The sequence below is a fragment of the Labeo rohita genome, chromosome 18, assembly GCF_022985175.1.
Source record: "Labeo rohita strain BAU-BD-2019 chromosome 18, IGBB_LRoh.1.0, whole genome shotgun sequence".
In the NCBI taxonomy this organism is placed as follows: Eukaryota; Metazoa; Chordata; class Actinopteri; order Cypriniformes; family Cyprinidae; genus Labeo; species Labeo rohita.
The window spans coordinates 32208271-32231234 of NC_066886.1; the positions used below are offsets into that span (position 1 = coordinate 32208271).

Consider the following 22964-nt stretch of genomic DNA (forward strand, 5'->3'; position numbering starts at 1 on the left):
CATCGGATGCCCATTTTCCACATGTTGCACAGATGTCGGGAGTAAATGATGACTTCTGTATTCATTACTACATCCAACAACAGAACACCTCAATTGCTCAGTCGGAGTCATTGTTGTCTTCCCGTCAACACAATGGTGGTTGGACTGTTCTCAGCTCATTTAGGGGCGGGTCTAAGGTAAGACAGTTATGTCAATCAACTGTCGTGGGAGTGGCCTTGGTCGGTGTGACCGCACAGACAAGATTATGAGAATAGCCTGATTTGACAAAGAGGATATTACTTATAAAGATTTAAAAAAATACCACTGGGTGGATTTTTATCATTATAGGGTGGCTGTGTACACACACTGCCAACATATATTTATGTTCAAGCAACATGTAAAAGTGAGTTTTGCATCCGATGACCCATTTAATACTGTGATTGTGCTGTATACTCACAATGTTGAGTAGGATGAAAACGCCATCAACCACAAGACACAGGAAACTGGAAATTATACCAAAACTCAGGAACACGATGGCTGCAATTAGCTGGACAGAAAAAGAAAAATGGATTACAGATACATGTTTCTCCACATACATCAAAATATGTAATAGCTAATATTAAAATATAAATAATACACAATATAACAAATAATAAAAATGTTACTAAAATTGTATTAATATTTTCATGCCCTAAAGTCTAACAACTGCACCATGAGAGATAGATTATCATCACAGTCATATTAAATAATTGTGACAGGCCTAATATTACAGTATACAAAACTGCTTTATTTGAAATGAACTGTAGTGTAGCAAATACCTTTCATAGTATATAGCATGTTTATATATAAGCACATATACACAGTCTTTAACCAAAGCTATAAATTTTTAAGTGATTCCTAAGGGTGCAACAAAAACTCATCTGGCTTTGAAACTAGCCATAAATTACATATAACTGAGTGCACTGATTCCACCAAATGTCACAGTGTATTTATTTTAACATGCAATATGATATCCACAGGGACACATCTCTTCTCAGCTGATCAGAGACAGACTGCCAAGAGAAGCTGAACACACCAGCAGAGAGACAGATGCACATAAAAAGAAACGGAGAGCCCGGAAGAGAGGAAGTGAACAGAGACAGTAAATGGTCAGACTGTATATAAAGGTCAACGGAAGAACAGAGAGGAGAGTAACAGGAAAGAAGATTAAAGGACAAGGTCCACATTTAGGACAGCTGGACCTGTGCTTCTTGTTCAGTTTAATGAAATCTATAGCAGATGTAAATCACAGACACACACAAACATACATTCTTGTCTTGTGGTATGACTGTGTGCTTTGTTTTCAATTGACTCTCGGGGGACAGAGCTATCTGTTTGTCAAACCAATGGCAGATGGGGGAATGTTCAGAAACCTGTTTAAAAACAGTTATTTTGGTAATTCCACTTAGTGACACTAGTGGCGCCAAAGTCATTTCAGCTTTAAATTACAGTAGTGGAAATTACGTTACATTTTAACAATTAAAAGGCTAACTCCTTTGTTTTGCTTTGCCTATTTGGCTACGATAATTAATATTATAGCACATAATTTGACAATTTTACTGCTTGATTGAAAATGATGCACAATAAAAAAAAAAAAAAAAATCTGCTCTCAAGTGATATATTCACATATCAGATGCATCATATTTCTCTCTAAAACTTGAAGGGTTACAACTGTGGGACAGTCATATATTTTAAGATTAATATAAATCGTTTTCACACAATATAGAAAATAAGTTTCTCGGATCCTGGAACATAAAAGTGCCTAATGTTGAAGAAACAGCCAAATGTTGATTTAAGAATGAAGCATTTCTCAAGATTGTCCCATTTCCCGTCTTAATATCTGCCAGTAAACCAAACTGCGTCACAGAACTGCTTCACATGACCACTAAAAACTTTTCTTCTTTATAACAACCACTAAAGCCTGAAAAAACATTACATTCTTTTGTTCTATGACCGCCTGAAATACAGAAGAATACACGCAATGTTTCCCAAGAGTTTTAATTATCACAACATTAGGCTGTGTGGCTTCAAATTTTTTTTAGGGCAGAGGGATATTTTCATTTAGGGCTCCCAATGCATTATTTTCTTTTTATTATATGATTATAGGTCTCCAAAACAAAGTTTGGCATATGACAAAAGAGAGTTTTATTGGTGATTATCTAATATATCAAATTTTATCAGCAGCTATGAAAAAAAATATTTAGCAGCGATTATTCTTTTAAGGTGAAATAATTGTTTATTGGTGCCAGCAAATGTACAGTGCCAAACTCCGAACTAAGTAGCACATGAAAACAAGCACATGTAGCATGATGAGGCATATTAGCTTTTTTACACCTCACACCATCTGTTTTTTTATGAAATAATGTATCTATACACTCTTAAAAATAAAGGTTCCATATACCATAGAAGAACCATTTTTGATTCTCCAGAAATGTTTATAAAAGAAACATTTTAAAGGGGTCATCGGATGCCCATTTTCCAAGTTGATATGATTTATTAGGGTCTTAATGAGAAATCTATAACATGGTGAAATTTTCTCAGTGGTAGTGTAAAAAATCAACCATTTTGTTGCATTTGTCTTTAAATGCTAATGTGCTCTGCTCTCCCCGCCCCAGTACTGTTAACTTTAGCCGCGAATCTTGCTAACTAGCACATTATTAGGAAAGGTGATTTGCAAAGATGCCTAAAAAAACCCTTAGACTCACTTCTGCTGTAGGTGAAGCTGCATCACGAATGTTTCATGGAACATAGACGCAACTAGGCAGATCGAGGATTGGCGCATTTCCTTCAAAAACTAAAGTAATGTTAATCCTCTGCGTCTTCAGCGCCACAGATGTCGGGGGTAAATGATGACTGCTTTGTTCATTATTACATACAACAACAGAACAACCTCAATCGCTCAGTCTGAGACATTCTCGTCTTCCCCTGCACCGGAGTCAAAACAATGGCGGTCGGAGTGTTTACAGTTCACTCAGCTCAGTCAGGGCGGGTCTAAGGTAAGACGGTCATGTCAATAAACTATCGTGGGAGTGGCCTTGGTCTGTGTGATGTCACATAGACAAGATGCTGAGAATGGCTTGATTTGAAAAAGGGGATATTACTTATAAAGATTAAAAAATACAACTGTGTGGATTTTTATCATAATGGGGTGGTTGTGTACACACACTGCCAACACACATTAATGTTCAAACAACATGTAAAACTGAGTTTTGCATCTGATTACCCCTTTAAGAATCTAAAGAACCTTTTTTGCATTTGAATGGCTCCATGGATTTTGAAGGTTCTTCATAGAACCATTGATGCCAATAAAGAACATTTATTTTTAAGAGTGTATCATCTTTTTTTTTTACTCTGAAACATTAGCCTGAAAATAATATTCCATTTTCCCTGTTCCATTGTGGTTGGAATCCAGTGAGTATGTAAATTAATTAATGAATTAATTCATTCATTCATTCAAAAAAAAAAAAAAAGCTATTCAAATTTAAGTATAGTTATTTAGGGGAACAAATATATGAATATGACAAATTTCTGATAACACTGTGTCCTAACCTATGACTACTCTAGTGTTAGACACGGTTGTTTCTTTAAAGCTGCACAGAACTGAATTTATCTGAGATTCAGTTATATCATCCTTAGGCAACTAACAGAAAACAATCATGCAAACAGATCCAGATCAGTGGGGAACAGCATGGTATCAAAAAAATGACTTGTCTGTGGACAGAATTTTTGCTGTTTTTAACATAGTAAAAATGAAAATAAACACATTTTAAAGAGAAATGAGTGATTCTGAAATCAATTTGAAAAAAATAAAATAAAATAAAAGATCCAAAAATCTTATTGCCATAATAAGAATTTAAACAATTATTTCTGATTTTAAAAACGGCATGACTTTCTCTTCTGAGAAACCTTTTCTCCAAACAATGGCAGTCAATAGTCACCACAACTGTTTAGTTACCAATGTTTTTTTGTGCTCCACAGAAGGAGAAAGTCATACAGATTTGAAACAACGTGAGGGTGCGTAAATGATGACAGAATGTTCTTTGTAAACTGTAGAACCTCAACTATTTGTCCGAAAATGGCTGTCCAGAAAAACACTCTTGTGGAATATGATCCCTTTAAATGCCTAAATACACTCTCCCTGGGATAGCAAATGTTTTCTGGTTTATGAAAGCTTTCTCACCAATACATTGGAATTACGGAATATGAAATTTACATCTTCTGTAAAACATTTTTCTCATCTGTCTGGACACTTCACACTGTACAAAATGTTCTTTTTCTCTTCACCTCACCCAGCATTTATGTTTTTCCTCTTTCACAGACATGTAACAGTCTGTATCTGGTTATAGCCTTTTATATTTGCTGCATCTTTTCCAGATATGTTCAGCATGCTACTGAAGCTGGACCGTGATGAACGGAGACAGTTTTAATGGACCTTTGGCTCTCCTCATAATTTTCTGGTCAATTATGATGCCTCTTCCACGCAGAATAACCTACCAACCACCCAGTAGTGCACTCATAGCCGCACAGCAGTGCCCTGGAATAGTGGCGTTGTACATGCACTCACAATAAATATCAAGTTACTTTGTAGTACAAATCAAGTCTTTCCTGTTACCCTGGTAAATCCAGCAGTGATATAAAATGTAATTTACGCTGGAGCTGGGTATAGACTGACTGACACCAGGCCCATGAACACTGGGCAGGGAATCAGCTCATGCTGTGTCTGCACTCCCTTTAGTATAATGACCCTTCAAACACCAACCTAGAGCAAATCCTGTGACTTGGATATGTATCTGTCCCACTACAGCCTTTTTTAATCTTTTTAAACTTCTATTAAAAGTGTTCGTAGCGGAATATATAACCTAACTAAAAGCTATAAAGATACAATGTTCTGGGCGGGAGCAAATGTACCATGGATTAAAATATGGGTGGTCTGCTTCATTTGAAGCATTTTCCTGAACATCATTATTGCACTAAAGAAAGTTGTTTTCTGTTAATACATGCAAAAATGTTTTGGTCAAGAATATAATGGATTGTGTTACATTGCAAAACAATATACATCTGTGAATCATTAAAGGAACCCATTACGTTGTGATTGTGCTCCATCAACAGCACCTCTGAAATGCTGCTGATTACCACAGACAATAACTGTGTCCATTTTGTAAAAATAAGCACAAACATGTACAGTAATGCACAGTGGAAATCTATGGGGTCATAACACATAACTAAATTCATCCTGCTGTTAAAGGGAACATTTGGAACATTTTTAGCATAAACAACACACTTTGTTTTCTGGAAAATTTCATGAACGAGCTTCAACAAAAAGTTGCACAATACTAAATAAAATGCTCCAGAATGCCTTGCCCTGACTTTCATCATAAGTGTTACCTTGCCAAAAAAAACACCTGTATTTGCATATAATGTAATATTAATGACATAAAAGGCCACTTAAGCCTTAAAGAGACTTTCATGACTTTCTTAACACAGTTAAGTATACTTTTACAAAGTGTAATAATCCTGAAAAATCTTTTGTCATACTTTAAAGACATACACTTATTTTGTTGACAAATCTGGAATGTAACATTTTTTTTGATAGTATATAAAGTTAAAATATTTAAAATCTACTAGTTTGCAACTTTAACATTACTAATGAGTAATTACAATTATATTTAAATGTGACATAATTACAGAAGTTCTAAGCGGCCATGCATTTTTTTTTCCTTCTTGTTTTCTCGTGATCACAAGTTAATTTTCTTGTGATCTCGACATAACGCCTTTTTTTCGTGATCAAGTCTTAGTTTTCTTGTGATCACGACATTTTTGTCATTATCACGATTTATTTATTTTTCTCATGATCACGTTTGTTTTCATTTCTGTTACTCTTTGAGTAGTTCAAAAACACTCTGCAGTTCAGCTAACTGCAATTGTTATAAATTTCAACTGTAATACATTTACTTTTAATGGCAGTTAATTTGGAATTATGTGTCCAAAAACATTACTCACAGCACTTAAGTATATTCGCACGTACATTATTTCTGTAATAAGTAATATGAAGTGTACTTTCTTTTCACAGGGTGTGTATCAAAGATACTGCTGATGGAGTTCAATTGGCCTTGAACTCTGAAGATTGTAGCATTGTAATTAAAGTAACCTGTATTATATCATCCATTAAAGGATTCCAAGATGTAGATGAGTTTTTTTCTTCATCAAATTTAAAAAATGTAGCAATTCCTTGCTCAGCAATGGATCCTCTGCAGTGAATGGGTGCCGTCAGAATGAGAGTCCAAACAGCTGATAAAAACATCACAATAATCCACTCCATCAATTAACAACTTGAGAAGACAAAAATTGTGTGTTTGTAAGAAACAAATCCACCATTAAGACATTTTAACTTTAAACCATTGCTAAAATATAAGTCCACAATCCGTAATAACTCTTTTTCCAGTGAAAAAGTCACATTTGAATCAGAAGTATATGTGCTGATTAATTAGCATTTATAAGTGAAAATATATATTTGAGATATTTATATTTATTTGAGAGGAAAACAAATTATAGACTTTTTCCACTGGAGGATGCCTTATTATTAACTATGCACTTTTCAGTTCATAAGTTGTTTAATGATGGACTGGAGTGGTTATTTGTGGATTATTGTGATGTTTTTTTCATCTGTTTGGACTCTCATTCTGACGGCACCCATTCAATGCAGAGGATCCATTGGTGAGCAAGTGATGCAATGCTACATTTCTCTGTACAATTTGATGAAGAAACAAACTCATCTACATCTTGGACAGCCTAAGGGTGAAAAATTTTCATCAAATGTAAGTTTTGTTTGAACTATTCCTTTAAACTGTTAAGGTAGATCAATGCAGACCTTGATATCAATGATAGTCATGTTGTATTTTCATAGCTCACTGTTACATCGCTAATTCACCCAGCTCATGCAGCATCTTGGACTGTTTCTAAACTGCAATTTAAGTAATCCTGAATTCACCTATACATTACTGGAAACAATCAACAGACCACATAAGAAAAAACGGCTTAATAATGTCTTAATTAAAATGCAAAAAAAGCTTGTGTGATGCTTAGGTCTTGGAGTTGGGTTGAGTGATGGAAAATATCTTAAACTCATTGTAAAGACAATAAAAGTCAATGGAAAGCCCCACCACAAACCAGATGTGTGTGTGCAGGTTTGATTATACTTGTGAGGGCCAAATGCCTTTACAAACATAGAGAAACATGTTAGAAACCCAACTGTGTGGACATTAAAGTGTCCACACTATTTGATAGGCTCTTAAATCAGCTCATAAACCAAATTATGTTTTTCATTAAAGTTACTAACAGGTTTGTGTGAGGATTAGATTTAGAGGTAAACCTGGTCTTTAGCAAATATCGTCATCTCCTAATAAAAACTACTGAGGTTTCCTCACTAAGTGAAACCAGTGTGAAATTCTAAACAATTGTGTGTGCTCTTAGACATATAAATGACACACACAATAGCATAATTTATGACTATTTTCCAAACTGGAGTTCATGGTTTTTGAAATTCCATTTAAACACTTTGGAAAGGCTGTGGTCAAGTGATATGAAACTTTAAAGCAGTCATTCAGTCACTAAAAACTCTGAACATCATAAAATATCCCTCAACCAATCAGAGTTAATCATTCGTCAGGGCTGCGGTATAAAAATTGTGCAAAATCTTGTGTTTTTAAAAGCTTGAGCTTCACATATTTGCACACTGAAAGCGTGAGATTCAAATGTTTTCTTAACCAGAGCTAAGAAAAAGGAAAATAAAAAAGGGTACATAGTTTGTGAAGCATAACTAAAAATGACCATGGCAGGATGACAAGGTATCATGCTGAGCAGAATCATAAAACAGGAAGACAAACCCGAATGATGATGGAAGACTGAAAATGTTACATTGTGATATCTACCAGCTGCTTGCGGTTTTCCTCTAGGCATAGTCCAAGAACTCCCAAGAATGATCCAAACGCCAACTGCAATCAGCAGACAGACATGAATGTAAAAAGAGAAACAAATGATGCAAAGAACTCTAGGGAACATAAGCATGACCGTACGAGCACTGGAAATCATTATCATGGTTTCAATACATTTCAAGCTAAATGATTTATGGCATTCCCTCTATGTTTTTTCAAGCTTAAATGACAAGAAAATATGAAGGGAAGTCTGAAACCCAAATATTTCAAGGATTATGAGATTACATCCTGTTGCAGAACACACAACAAGCCTCTCCACAACATCCTGCTGATAGCTAATTGGAAGAACCAATCCTTTTGGATGCGAAAATTCGTAGCCATCAGCTTATGAGAGGTGGCACGCTGTACTCATAGTCTAAGTCTCCAGCAGGGTATCTGCAGGAGTTGTGGAAAGTTTCACGGACCATCCAAGTTCACATATGGAACAGAGATGTTTTGGTAACCCAGTTTGAGGTTTATTTCTCACTGTCAGACTGATTTTATTATCTTCTTTTTCCTGCTGTGAACCCATTGATAATATTTGACATTGTATTAACAAGAAGCCCCTTGTTTATAATGTCTAAACAGCCTTGAGCTCACAGATGAAGTCATTAATGTAATTCATTAATTGGGTAAATGCAAGTTTGAGTATTATTAAGATGCGACCACTGACTTTTCTAACATCGGTTCATAAGAATGGGGTGGAAATTCTGTCATTATTTACTTGTGTTGTTCCAAACCTGTATGACGCAATCTTGACTACAGTTTCAAAAAGGACGCAACGTATAATAAAAGTGTAATAAAAATTGTATCAGTTTATGGATGATCTCTTTTAGACCCTTACAACAGATATCGTCAGTGAACTGAGGAGTGCAAGGCCAAACATGCTTAAATAAAGGTACAAATTGAGTTCCACACTGATTAATTTAGGGATACAACATTTTATATTTACATGCAAGATGATTCTGTATTACAAAAATACAGAATGTATTATTCTGTGATGGCTGACAAGCCATAACAGAGCCACAAACTAACACTAGAAGTGTTTCAGACCTGATCTAGCAGTAGAAATTGACATGAAATTGAGATGCAATGTGGCGTGGAAGTACTTGGGAAGCTTGAACAGCCAATCTGCAGCATTCTGGGTGAGCTGCAGAGGTCTACTTATTTGCCAGGAATCAGTAGTAGTAAAAAAAGGTTCTGGTTAGCATATGGGGTGCAAATGACAGGTTCTTGGCTTCCTTTGTGAGTGAGCCGATTGAGTTGTTGATGGAAAATGATAGATCTTAACAAGTTCGGTTTCTAGTGGGAATGAACAACAACATGGTTTTTGATAAGTAGTATGAGTATGATCTGCAAGATCGATAGGATTTTTGAGAGTTGATGATCTTGCTAAGTACAGAGAAAATAAAAGAGGTCCAACTACTGAACCCTGTGGAACGCCAGTGGATTGTTTGGTGTGGAGATGAAGAGGATCCTTTCTATCTGGCAGATTCAAGTCAAAACAACAATGGACCACATTAATTTTCATTGTATGCAGAGACATTTTTTAAAATATGTTACTATTATCTTATTAATTTAAAGGCAGAAAGGACATGAGGAGTGAAAAATAATGACGGAAGACTGAAGATGCAGTCACATCTAGCATTGGTTGATACACTTTTGTTGGCTAAATCAAGTTGTTTAGGAAGATTTTCCAATGCAGATTTCACAGCAGGATCAGGCTGATCATACGGATTTGCCATGTTGACCAATAGGAGGCAGCTTGGTTTAAAAGTAACTTCATTGTGAGCTGTGATTTATTAATCGCTACTTTATTGACATTATACAATGGCAACCTGTCCCCCAACCAATACGCCCATATAGGTCGTTTGTCAAAATTTCTGAAATGCGACCCATCAGAGTGTATACTACAATTGCACCCCTATCGGCAACAAAACACTTTCAGGTTGCATGTAGCTCAGTTGGTAGAGCATTGTATTATACTACAGTATATAACCATGTGATCATAAGATCAGGGGTTTGATCCCAGAGAGCACATGTGGTCATAAAATGTAAATGCACTATATATCATGATTTTGCACGATTTCTGTGAGGGTCGGTTTAGGGGTGGGGTTAAGTGTGGTCATTCATACCAATTACCCACCTAGTAAAATATTTACGAATTACTGTGAGATCGGTGTAAAAAGTTCACACATTGCATTTAAATAAACGCATTTTATGATGACAGACACAACAGGGCACTATCATTATTTTTACGCCCACTAGAGGGTGCTTAACTTAAAACGTAACTATAGGTGGTAATAAGGTGCTTGCACAAACAATCTATAGGGTCGTTTTGTATACAATGGACAGTTTTTTGCCCACAAACTTTTGCAAAAAATTTCAGTAATGTGCCCACACTTTAAAGCTCCTGAGTATGTGACAAAATGATAATTATCATACTCATAGAATGAGTGATTAAAATGTTCCTATGTGTTAAACTTGATTCTATAAATCAGAGGTCCCCAACCACCGGGCCGCGACCCACTACCGGGCCGTGAAAGTTCTGGGGAAAATTTGTATAGCTATGATGCTCTGTTATTTATTGTGCGTAAATGATTGTTCTAATTATTCTGTACTTTCGTTGTATGCGATTGATATGGAGTAACAATTTGATGATTTCATGTTAAATTAAACGAACCAGGTCCTGACCCCACTGTTCGGCATGTGATTTGCATATCAATTTGCCAATTTATAAGTTCAAGCTATTTAAAACCACAACAAGAAGAAATGAAACAGAACTCAATTCGTTACTTGCAGTATGTTCTTGCACACACCCAAAGCGTGCACAAGCATAGAGACGCGTTTCAGACAGCACGGCATACCGAGTTGATTCCTCTTTCATGTCTCCCCGCATGTAAGATACATACGCATGGGGGTTTGCGGTTACGTCACAATATTGGAAAGAATGGGTGCAGCCATTTGTACATTTTTTGTGTCTGGCTTCCGGTCTCATCCACTTCCAGCTATTTTTAGCTGCACAAAAAGCTTGTTTTGCTGCTTGATATTGCAAACTGGTGTGTCTTAATGTATTATCTTAATTATGAATACACTGGTTTGTAGTGCAAACTATTTTACAGTTTACTGCACTTTGAGATTCTTTTAGTTATTTCCCTATGGCGGATTATGAACCGGATGTCTAACACATTACCAAAAAATAGCTTACTTCCACATTGAAAAATAAGGTGGATACAGAAAGTGAAAGTAAAAAAACTGACCAAGTTTTCTAATGCTGCATTAACGGTGCATATTCTCTCAGAGACGACAGGAGACGAATCTGCTTCAACATATGCCGATAACAGTGTATAACTGTCTAAAAACAGTTATACACTGGTCCGTGGAGAAAAAAAGGTTGGAGACCCCTGCTTTAAATGATGGTAATCAGTGTGTGGGCCTATAATCACATGTCGAAGACCAAGAAAATTACACGAACCCACATCAAACACATATTTCCAAAGACAATTAAATGCTATTTGTTTGATTTTATAGCATTTACTGTAAACCATAATTTCTTTGGGAATAACCGTAATTACATAATCTTCAAGCACAGGCTAAATCATAAAGTTAGTATCTATATCTAGAGAAGGGCTTGTGCGATTCAAAATGACTTAATCCAAAACAGAACTTACAAATTGTATTTCAGATAGAACTGAGTTTTATCTGATTTCAGAGTGTGTGGTTTTCTCATGAAAATTTATCTTGGAAAGGTTTGGTTGGTCTCTGTCTATTTTGGCAACGTCCATGAGTTTTAAATAGAGTCAGAGCAGTGGATTTGAATTGGGTTGTTGAGGGAATTACCGTTGCAACCAAAATTAGTGTTCTTCTTGACAGACGATCAGTTTCAAATTACTACTTTCTTATCAGATTATCGACTGAATGAGACATATAAGTACATTTTGATCTTACTGGATGGAGTGGAATCTTCATTGAGACTAGAATAAACTTGAGCTCCCCAGGGTATGTACAAAAAGAGCAAGAATGTCAGTGGGTCTCATAGTTAGACAGAATACCAAAGAAAATAAATACAACATCACCCCACCACCCCCTTCTTAATTTACACCAAATTCAAATCAAAATATGATTATGACACTTACAATAACTCCAGACACGTATCCTGTGATGCTGACGCTCTCAGTGCGTGTGCTGATGTAGATACCAATCACAACAATGACCAAAGACAGACACAACATGCCTGAAACAAGCCACTGAGCCTTTCTTCTCCTCATCCTCACTGCATCTACTAGAGAGAGACAGCGAGACAGAGAGAGAGTTTAGGAGTTAACTCATTTTAAATGATTGCAAATCAATAACATAAACAGTTTATATCTGCTTAAATACATAGTACAGGTTTCCCCTCTTGATTGACAAACTCAGTTTACATATGAAATCATTCTCTGCCCCGTGAGGAAAAATTCTTGGCCTTTCCCGGGTTTCTGGATTGAACTTTGGTCAAAGATCTCTCAACACCTCCACTGTTTTGAAAATATTGAATGATTCAGTTGATTATGACATATGGCATGCAGAGTGAACTGCAAGCTTTATAACCCAAACCTTGGAGTACTTTTTTATTGTATTATTTGTAATTACATTTAAATAATACAATATATATATATATATATATATATATATATATATATATATATATATATATCACTTTATCTAATTTATTATGGTTCATTTATTAAATACACCTTTTACACCTTAAAAACACATATCCATATGCTGAAGCTTGGTCATATCCACTATGAGGACGTCAGACAAATGAAAACATTTTTTTAAAATGACAAAGAATTAATAATGACTGGTACATTTGATTGTCTACTGATATTTTAAAGACAATCATTCATTAAAATGATTGGTTCTGGTCCCACTCACATTTCCTACGCTGAACCTATTCAGTAGGCTACACAATTTATATTTATCAAATGCAAGATTATAAAAGAGAAAATAGTTTTGACTTTAAACACATTTTTTTTTCGAATGTTAAAATGAGAAGTGCAGGTCAGTGCACAAAATTCTATTTCTCTCAATTTATAATAACATTTTACATTCAAAAATACTTTCTAATTTTAAGATTTTCTCACGCTAAACGGACTATATTTCTGAAATCTCATCCAAACCCCTCACACTTACCTGCAGCAGTGTGCGGAGGTGTGGCGTCGCGCCGGGTCGTTTCCTGTGCGTTTGTCATTTCTCCCCGTTAATGTTTATAATCCAACCGATCTCTCTCACTCACTGTGTAAATCCAGACTGTGCGCGCCACCGCGACGGCTGGAGCTTTTATACACGTGCCCGCGCCCTCCGAGGAATTGAGCGTCGTAAAATAAGAGCCTAAACAAAGTGGACAGTTCAACTGATACTCGTCTAACCTGGTGGTGTTACGTCATTTTATTTTCAGAGTTTTGGGATTTTTCATTCATTTTATTTTTTGGAATAGTTTGACTATTTGACTTGATGGTTTTGTAATGTGTTTATAGAAATCATCAATCAGATGACTAATGGCAGAATATGACGTAGATTATTTAGGGGGTTGCTGTCTCCTTGTACTCAGGGTAGTTTTTTTTTTTTTTTTCTGTAAAGAGACTAACTTTAAAGTTTTTACATATTAGAACAGCTCAGGAAAATGATTATTATAGGGCACAACGGGGCTAAAGGCACACCCTACTACACTGAAAAAAACAATACGTAAGATTTACTTAATTTTTGTTTTGCAAGTTTTTGCACACATACATTTTTAAGTAAAATTTAAGTATTGAATTAAGTAAAATCTACTTATGTTAGGTAAAATTAGCAAAGGAAATAAGTAAGTTTAATGTAGTCAGAGTTTGATGAGTATTTTTTACTTACTTTAAGTTAAATCTGCAGTACACAAGTACATTTCACTTAGTCATGATTTATAAGATTTACTCCATCAATGTAGCACTGGAAAAAGGCATGCTATTACAGCATGTGGTTCACTTACAATCATGTACGTATGTACATAGACAGCACCTTATTCTTTTTAAGGTAATATGTTGACTCAATGTATTTACTAACTAAATGAACACAGAGACCTCAGTACTTGGCACATGATACACAACTACAGTCACAATCAGTGAATAGTGTTTGAGTATAAATGGGTCATTTTGGAGAAGCAAATGTACTAAACCTAACAAGTTACTAAACCTAACAACAAAAGCAATAATAAAACAGTGTAAATACAACTCGAAAACAACAAACAATATGATCCTTATTAATTATTCATGCCCAAATGTATGATGGAAGCAACAAGATCATGACTTTGATATTTACTTAAACAATTCCAAGTAAGATATACTTATAAGTTCAAACTTTAAATTCGACAAGCTTAAATTGAGTAATAATATTGAATTTACTCTTTTTTGTAATTCTTGCCTGAACTAAATTATTTAATGTAGAAATTAAATTTGTTTTTCTGTATTATTTACTTCACCACAAAATCATTTTTATCAGTGTAAGAAAAAAATGTGCTTTTCTCTGTGCCCAAAGTGTATGGTTGCAGAAAAATATATACATTTGTTTGAACATTTATGGAGCAACAGATTTTATGTGAACATAAATCATGCAAGTCGTTTATTTTGTTTAAAAATCTTATGATAAATACTTTAGCTAAAATAATGTTTATTACTTGTTCAAAACAATCACTTTAGCAAAGTTTGTACTATTTTTTGCTTATTTTGTTAAATAATCATTTTTGTTCAATAACTATGATTAAAATATGTTATTATAAAACACATTTTAAAATACAGAAACAAAATCTGTTTTACTATATGATATGATTAGCATGTTTTTAAATATGATGGTTTCATTCTAAACATGGTGATTATCTCTAAGATGGACACCCAACATATTATATGATATTTACCATATGAATCTAACCATGTCATGTCAACAAATGGAAAAGTCGGCCTTTTATTAATTATCATGTTAATTATCGTGCCTTTAAGAAGACATTTGTCTCAGAATATATGCATTCATTTTAGTGATTCTCATTTGCTACTTAAATCCACAACATAAAAAAAACCCATCAAATATTAGATTAAGTAAGCACAGAATCAACTTTGCGCTGCTGTCCGCGTTTATTAAAAACATATTGCTCTTCCGTGACCATTAACAAGCCAATTATAGACTTTTCTGCCATATTTAACAATAAAACAATAAAGCATAAAAAATTCATGAAATAACATTGAGCTGGCCAAAAGAAAGGATTTATACTATGTTTAATGTTGAGTATAATTACAACACATAAATTGCTGTAATTCAGATGTGACAACATGCCAAAACGGCTGTGGTTTTGTTATAAAGTCTATTTTCACATGCATATAATAACCAATATTTGGTCTGTTCTTAATGTTTAAACGAGGTAAAATGGTTCTTCAGTTTTCGTTCTCTCAAATATCAAAGATACATTTTAATAGATTTAATCTTTGAACACTTTCCAGTTCTTTGCATTTAAAGTGTTGTTGGGAAACTCAGCAATATGTGACCCTGGACCACAAAACCAGTCATAAGGGTCCATTTTTTAAACCTGAACTATTTGTTAGGATAGGACAATATTTGGCCATGATACAACTATTGTAAAACATGATCTTTACTTAATATCCTAATTATTCTTTGGCATAAAAGAAACATTTATAATTTTAACCCATACAATGTATTGCTATAAATATACCCGTTAAGTTTTTGTGGTCCAGCTCATGATGTTATACTACTTATTATTTGTATTTTGAAGAACATGCAAAATATAATTTATGAAAGAAGGCTCAGATGTGTCTATTCTTTTCTTTTTGTGACTAAAAACAATCAAATCTACCAGTTGTTTGACACCTTGCCTACTTTGTACAGCTAATACTATAAAACTACAGTGTTTAGATATACAGAGCATTTTTCTAAAATAAAATTTGTCTTAATGAACAAATTTATCCAAAATAAGTGCTATAAAAATAACAACACTGAAGGTGTTGTACTGTTTCTGGCCTTTCTGAACTAGTTAAAGTGTTAAGTGCGCAGCAAATGCTTTCCTAGCTGGGATTCATTTAGAAGTCACATTCCTGCCAGGCTGTAAATTATTTCTGTTGTTCAACATACTCTTCTATAGATAGCAGGTGGATCTAGTTAGCAGTGAGAAATGACTTTGTATTGTGATAAAAGCTTAGATTCTGTATGCATTAGACCTTCAAATTCAGTCAGCTGCCTATATGTCTTGCCATATTACATTCATCCTTGTCTTCATATGTCTTCATTAATCTCTTCTGTGTACTGCAGGGTGTTCAAACTCACACAACGATACATGATATATTTGATAGGTGTGTGAGGAGCTTGGTGGGTGATGTTTTTCCTCTGCCTGCAGCTAGAATCTCTGGAACTCACAGTGACAGTCAGGATTGGTCAGTGTGGGTTCACTGACATAAAACTAAAAAACAGCATCTCAGATTTCAACGAGGTCAGTGAACTCAATACTGATGAGACCGAGGATGCTTGTAACAATTTTTCCGTTAACATCTTTAACTCATTTTCCCCCATGTTTATCTGCTACATAGTAAAATGGTTGTGAAACTAGCATGTTAACCTTACACTGTATAATGTTAAGTAATGTAAGTAAAGAGTGCTGTAGTTAAAATCTATTCCAGTACTGGGGTAAAATGTTGATATTTATATCTGGAAATTGGTCTGTGTCACCTCTCATTTCTAAGTGGTTAACCTCACATTGTGTTACTACTATATAGTCTAATGTATACAAATAGGAATTCTAGTTTTTACAGTACTGTTTTAGTGTATATTATGGAATATAAATTTTGAAGCAAATAGCTTTCTGCCATAACAGCTTACAAGTCTATCACATGTAACATAAATTAGGTTTGATTTGATTGTTGTTTCAGTTAAGCGATACAGTACAAGAGGTTGTTCTATGTTGTGAATATGGTCATGGGTTTTTAAACAGGCAGCGGATACAATCAAAGACATATCAGAACATGTAACAAAAATAATGATCAGCTATTGTTTTGTGTCGTACTATATTTTATATTTTAGCATATATGTTATATTGACCAATCCTAATCATAACAATCCAATTCATATTTTGATATATCGATGAATTACACACATTTAAAATGTACATTATCAGTCACTTCAAAGTGTTTAGGAAGTTTTATAAATCATAATGTTTGAATAAATAAATGACAAACTTCACATGTGCTTTAACTTTAAAGCTAGGACGCTGAAATTGTGCTCTGACATTCTTTAAAGATTCATGATTCTCCTCGTCTCTGCCCCTCATGAAAATCAAAACTTCACTGCAGTTTCTTAAAATTTCATAAATGTCTTTCCAGTATTCATAAACATTGATGCCAAGGAGCCCATATGTGACCCTGGACCACAAAACTTATGTCTTATGTTGCACGGGTATATTTGTAGAAATAGCCAAAAATACATCAGATGGATCAAATTTATCGATTTTTCCTTTATGCCAAAAATATATATTAATAATATATATAATATATTAAATATATAATATTATAATATAGGATATTAAGTAAGTCTGTAAATTTCCCACCGTAAATATATCAAAACATAATTTTTGATTAGTAATATGCATTGCTATGAACTTCATTTTGACAACTTTAAAGGTGATTTTCTCAGTATTTTGATTTTTTTGCACCATCAGATTCTAGATTTTCAAATAGTTGTATCTCAGCAAAATATTGTCTTTTCGTAGTAAAAAAAAAAAAAAAAAAAAAAAAACATACATCAACGGAAAGCTTATTTATTCAGCTTTCAGATGATGTAGAAATCTCAATTTCGAGAAATTTACACTTATGACTGGTTTTGTGGTCCAGGGTCACATATATGATGAAGCCTGTGAGGAATCTCCTATATAAAAGGGGGAAAAGACCTATATAAATGCTTAGAAAAAGCAGGATATTATAAACATGTTGTCCACAAATGTAAATATGTGGCCTTTATATTATTACGCCAAAGTGAATTATTAAAATATTTTCTGGAAACAGTGCCCACTATTACATGGTGGATGAATAAACCTGTATAGTGCTTTTGGCTGTAAATTTGTTTAACTGACCAATTTTAGTTAACTTTAACAGCCCTAAAAAAAAAATCATAATAACCCCGACCCCTCTATCAAAAATAGTGGATCTGTGAAACTTACACCTGGCATTATTAAAACCATATATTGGAAATTTGGAGTGAAGACAATAGCATTTTAGCACAGCATTCTGCATTTGTCTTCTGAGACACTCATATGCTTCATATTTATCAAATATATTTTTTTCTTAGAAAGCATCCACCCTAATACCATACAGACACAAAGCCGTACACTCAATTCCTGAACACTTATCTGACTTACCATGGGAGATGGATCCTCCCAAGCCTTACAAGTTCAAGGGCAGAAAGTACATGAAACACTTCGCAAACAAGCACCAAAAGTGCTCTATAAATATGATGTGTCTTGTTCATTTTCTTTCTGTTGCTCTGTCCCGTCAACAGTCCTGTGAACATCTTCCCTTCGTAATCCCCTTCATAACATCTTTCATGCGGGGAGGCACTTCAGTGAACAGAAAGCAATACATTAAACCCCTCCTGCTTTGAATCCAGCTGTTACAGCTTTGTAGGTGGGATAGCTGTCTAATCTATCTATCTATCTATCTATGTATCTATCAAAACAAATTCAAAATTTCTATTATTTCTATGTTTTCCATGACCGCATGGAGCCATGTAAATATGAATCTCCTGTACATAGTGTAACTATGTGATAAAAGAGAGGCTGCTGAAGTAGTTTTAAGTGGCAAAACATATACAATGCATATATAAACCTTTGCAGTACAATTCACTGGCACATGGCAAATTACTTCATAGGCTAAGGCCTGTTACATATAGAGAACCAGTCTAATACCACAAGAGCCTGTATGGTAAAAAGTCTTCATCATTAGCTATTTTACTCAGGTTTGGCTTCAGGCAGAGTCCCAGAAAAGACGTCGTTCATATAATGTATTTTTTATGGTATAAGTGGTTTCTATAAATGTGGCTGCATAAAATGCAGCTTGTGGCAGTAATCAACACTGGCACATTACATGTTTTCATCTCCATTTGGCAAAAGCAGGTTTCGAAAAGATTATAAGAAGCTGTGCAACGTTTGGTCTGGCAAAACATTTTTTTTCCGTTATACAACGTGGCACTGACACCCCATAAATTCACTAGATTTTGTTACAAAATAACATATTTGAGGAATTAGTCCATTATTTATTCAGTTCCCTGTCATTACCCATAACTCCTTTTTCCTCAGTTAAATGTAAGGCAGATATGTTATGCATAATGACAACCTCATTCATCATTCATTCTAATGATTTTATATATATATACAGTGTTGGGGAGTAACTAGTTACATGTAAAAAAAATTACGTAATTTAATTACAAAATAAATGTAATTGTAATAAGTTACAGTTACTGAGAAAAATGTGTAAATAAATTACAGTTACTTTTGAAAATATTAATGATTACAAAGGGGGTAACATTTGAATTTTTTCACATACACTTCATTCATAAATTGCAATGACTGCTCTAAAATGAGACACCAATGCTTCAGGAGTTTAGGACAGAATAGGACATTGCTTATTCAGTATGTTTTATTTCCTATTTGGGTTTATGCATATACTTTAGTTTTTAAGATTAATAGTTTTTTTTCCAAGGCATTGTTAGATGCCAGTGTTTCCTGTCATTACTATCCAAACATTTGATTCTAAAACCAGTATCATACCTATTAAACCATTTCTTATGATTTTAAATCAGTATTTAACCCCCGAATGATCTCAACGTAAATAAGAAGTATTAAGTCTGAATTTGTGGTGGCTTTGCTTTAAATTAAATTATTACATGGCTCTGTGGAACACTTGATTCTGATTGGTCAGTCATGACATTCCAAGGTATGTTATTCCCTGACAACAACTGGTAAAAGCTAATAACACAGACTCATCCGGGCAACTTACGTCGGCGCTATACGCTTGATAGTTTTTCCGTGGTGGAAGTTTTGCGTTTGGTTAGCTAATAAATTATTAAATCTCAATTCAATGTTATGTGTACAATTTCTTAATTCTGTCAACTTACCGCTTGCTAGCAACTGATTTCTTCATGAAAGTTTTGCGTTCAAATATTTCAACTCAGATCAGTGTTTTGTGTCTAATTACTTACTTTTGTGGCAAGCAGCTGTATAATAAGTGGGATAATGTACATCCATCCAGTTGTTATCGCAAAATACAAATGTATATTATCCCTTACATATTATAATCTTAATTTAAGTGATAAAGGATTTTGAAAGTCTGACAGTAATCAGTGTTGAGTGCTACTGTAAGGCTAACTCTGCCTGGTTTAAATGTTTTAAAATGATTAACAGTTGAAAATATTAGAAATTTAGAAAAGTAATCAAATAGTAATCAAATGTTATGTTACATTACTTTAATAAAGTAACTGAAAAGTTACACTACTTATTACATTTTAAATAGAGTAACTTCCCACTGAGCAAACGACGTCCAAACGACGTCATTTCAACGTCTTTGTCGGAATATAGACATGATCTGCACGTCGGGTGGACGTCTCATGTTTGTTGGGTTGTAATCTGTAACCTATTACATTTCTAAAGTAACCTTCCCAACACTGTGTATATATATATATATATAATAGAATGCATGGAGACTGAGTAACATATGCTTAATATCTCCGTTTAACGAGTCAGAATTTTCATTTTGGGTTAAACTGTCTCTTTAACTTGTTAACAGGAATGTGATCAACACAGTACACAAACGAAACTAACTGGCGGGAGGGAGGGTGTATCTTGTTGTATGACTTTACTGTTGCTACGGCAACAGACAAAGCGCTCCGGAGAACGTTCCAAAACAAAGTTGTTAAGGTGCCGATAGATGTGTTTAAATGCGTGTAAACACTCTAACCTTAACATATCAACTGCTATTCATTAAATAATTTCTTAAAGTGTTTAGTAGCCTATAATGATGCGAAAGGCGCAGTCTGCAGCATCGAGCGCCGCCGATGATGTTGTGGTGCTGCAGCTCCGAGCGTTCTGGAGGAAATACGAGCATCACTGCATTCAGACGGACAGCTGTCCCAGTGCAGTGCTCAAACAGGACATCCTTCACCAAATCGACAAACAGCAGCCTCTCAAAAAGGTACTTTACAGAGTGAAATTCTTGGCCAAAGGTGGCCAACGAAGTGGGCTCGGAACCGAAAAGTTATTCAAGAAAGGTTGATTTATGAACCCCATAGCTTGGATTGTTCAGATTAATGAAAGACACTTAAAGCAATAGTTCAGGCAAAAACTAAAATTCTGTCATAATTTAATTTATTCTGTCATGGCGTTTAAATCACAAATGTTTTTCTTTTTATACTGCGGAACATACGCTGCGTTTGTCCATGTTTTAAAAGTCAAATGTTTTTTGTTCATGAAAGTGCTCCAGACCTATCAAGTGTCAAATTAATCCATATCACTCCAGTATGTTGTAACGTTAGCCTATATGTATGCATTTAAGCAAACACATAGCAGATAACATTATTACATAAAACAGGCCTCTAAATGCAAATAGCCTATGGCATGACGCCAAAATATGACACAAGATGCCAAATACAGATTTATAGTACTTACCCGGATGTACTGTTTACATTTTCCACAACCTAAAGTGATTTCATGAAAGAGCAAGTTTGTTACAGAAAGCCTTACAGAATACTAATATTACAATATTAATATAATAATAGGTATGTACAGGTATATTATGCAAAATACATTTAGAATTTGCAGGTAATATACCTGTACAAAATTACCTACTGTAATATAATTGTCAATTTGTAAATTGTTATTCCCTATTTACTTGTTCTATTTTTTATTATCTGTGTCACTGTCATTCTGTTGCACTGTGCAAGCTCTCTGTCACCAAAACAATTTTTTGTATGTGTAAACATACCTGGCAATAAAGCTCATTCTTATTCTGATTCTGATTCAGAATGGAGGGGGTTTTAACAATAGGCATTTGTGAATAAAGAATTTGCCATTCACAATAGTATTCACTTGCCATTTGCCATTCACAATTTTTTTTTTCAAAAAAAGTAAAATAATTTAATAAAATAAACTTAATAAAATGTCTGTACAATTTGACAGCAAGAAAACAAATGACATAAGGATTCCTCAACATTTTTGCTATAATCTTAAAAGAGTAAAATATTAGTTGGATATTTTGTGTGTAATATCTTTAATTTATTTTCTCATCAATTATTTAAAAGCAAAATTTGTGAATACTAAACTCTAAAAAAATGCGAGGTAAATACAACCCAGTGCTGGTTGTTTTGACCCAGTGGTTGGGTTAAATGTTTAACACAGCCTTTTGTGTAGTTTTATTAAACTCAACTATTGCTTAAAAATGACTATATTGCTGGCTCAAAATGAACCCAAAATTAAAAATGAGATTCATAATTACTATAGAGGCATTAGCAATAATCAAAAAGTAAACATTTATTAATAAGCAAATGAAAAAATGCTTTTTATTAAATTATTATTCATTCAACTTAAACAAGAAATGAAGTCATTTTTTTTAAGCAATAGTTGAGTTATATAAAACTACCCAGAAGGTTGGGTTAAACATTTAACCATATCAAAACAACCCAATTGGGTTTGTTTATATTTCACCCAGCGCTGGGTTGTTTTTAGCCCAGCATTTTTAGAGTGTTGTGGCACATAATTTGAAACGATGACATGCATGATGAACAGATTCAAATGCAAGTCTTTACTTCCTTTAAATTAATTATTGATCACCTCGACTGATGTCAAACATTTATGCTTCTGAAGCGTCATGATATTTAGTCCTGTGACCTGTAGGAACCAATGAGATTTTACTTTATATTGCTTTT

The 22964-nt window shown here is 34.2% G+C and overlaps 2 protein-coding genes across 6 annotated transcripts in view; one reads left to right on the top strand and one right to left on the bottom strand.

Annotated features, from left to right (window-relative positions):
• The window catches only part of LOC127180533 (transmembrane protein 255B), a 49305-nt gene that overhangs the window by 21459 nt on the left and 4882 nt on the right, over nucleotides 1–22964 (bottom strand). For 2 of the 4 annotated variants that reach the window (XM_051134652.1, XM_051134651.1), the window contains exons 2-5: nucleotides 13164–13361; nucleotides 12125–12270; nucleotides 7947–8009; nucleotides 437–526 (exon numbers count right to left, since the gene is read on the bottom strand). In XM_051134652.1, coding sequence (XP_050990609.1) covers nucleotides 437–526; nucleotides 7947–8009; nucleotides 12125–12270; nucleotides 13164–13221 — 357 coding nt within the window. In that variant the 5' untranslated portion in view covers nucleotides 13222–13361. The remainder of the gene's footprint in view (nucleotides 1–436; nucleotides 527–7946; nucleotides 8010–12124; nucleotides 12271–13163; nucleotides 13362–22964) is intronic. The other 2 variants (XM_051134653.1, XM_051134654.1) reach the window with 1 other exon arrangement.
• Nucleotides 20935–22964, top strand: part of LOC127180528 (uncharacterized) — a 31677-nt gene continuing 29647 nt past the window's right edge. For both annotated transcript variants that reach the window (XM_051134644.1, XM_051134645.1), the window contains exon 1: nucleotides 20935–21235. In XM_051134644.1, the coding sequence (XP_050990601.1) occupies nucleotides 21059–21235 (177 nt within the window). In that variant the 5' untranslated portion in view covers nucleotides 20935–21058. The remainder of the gene's footprint in view (nucleotides 21236–22964) is intronic.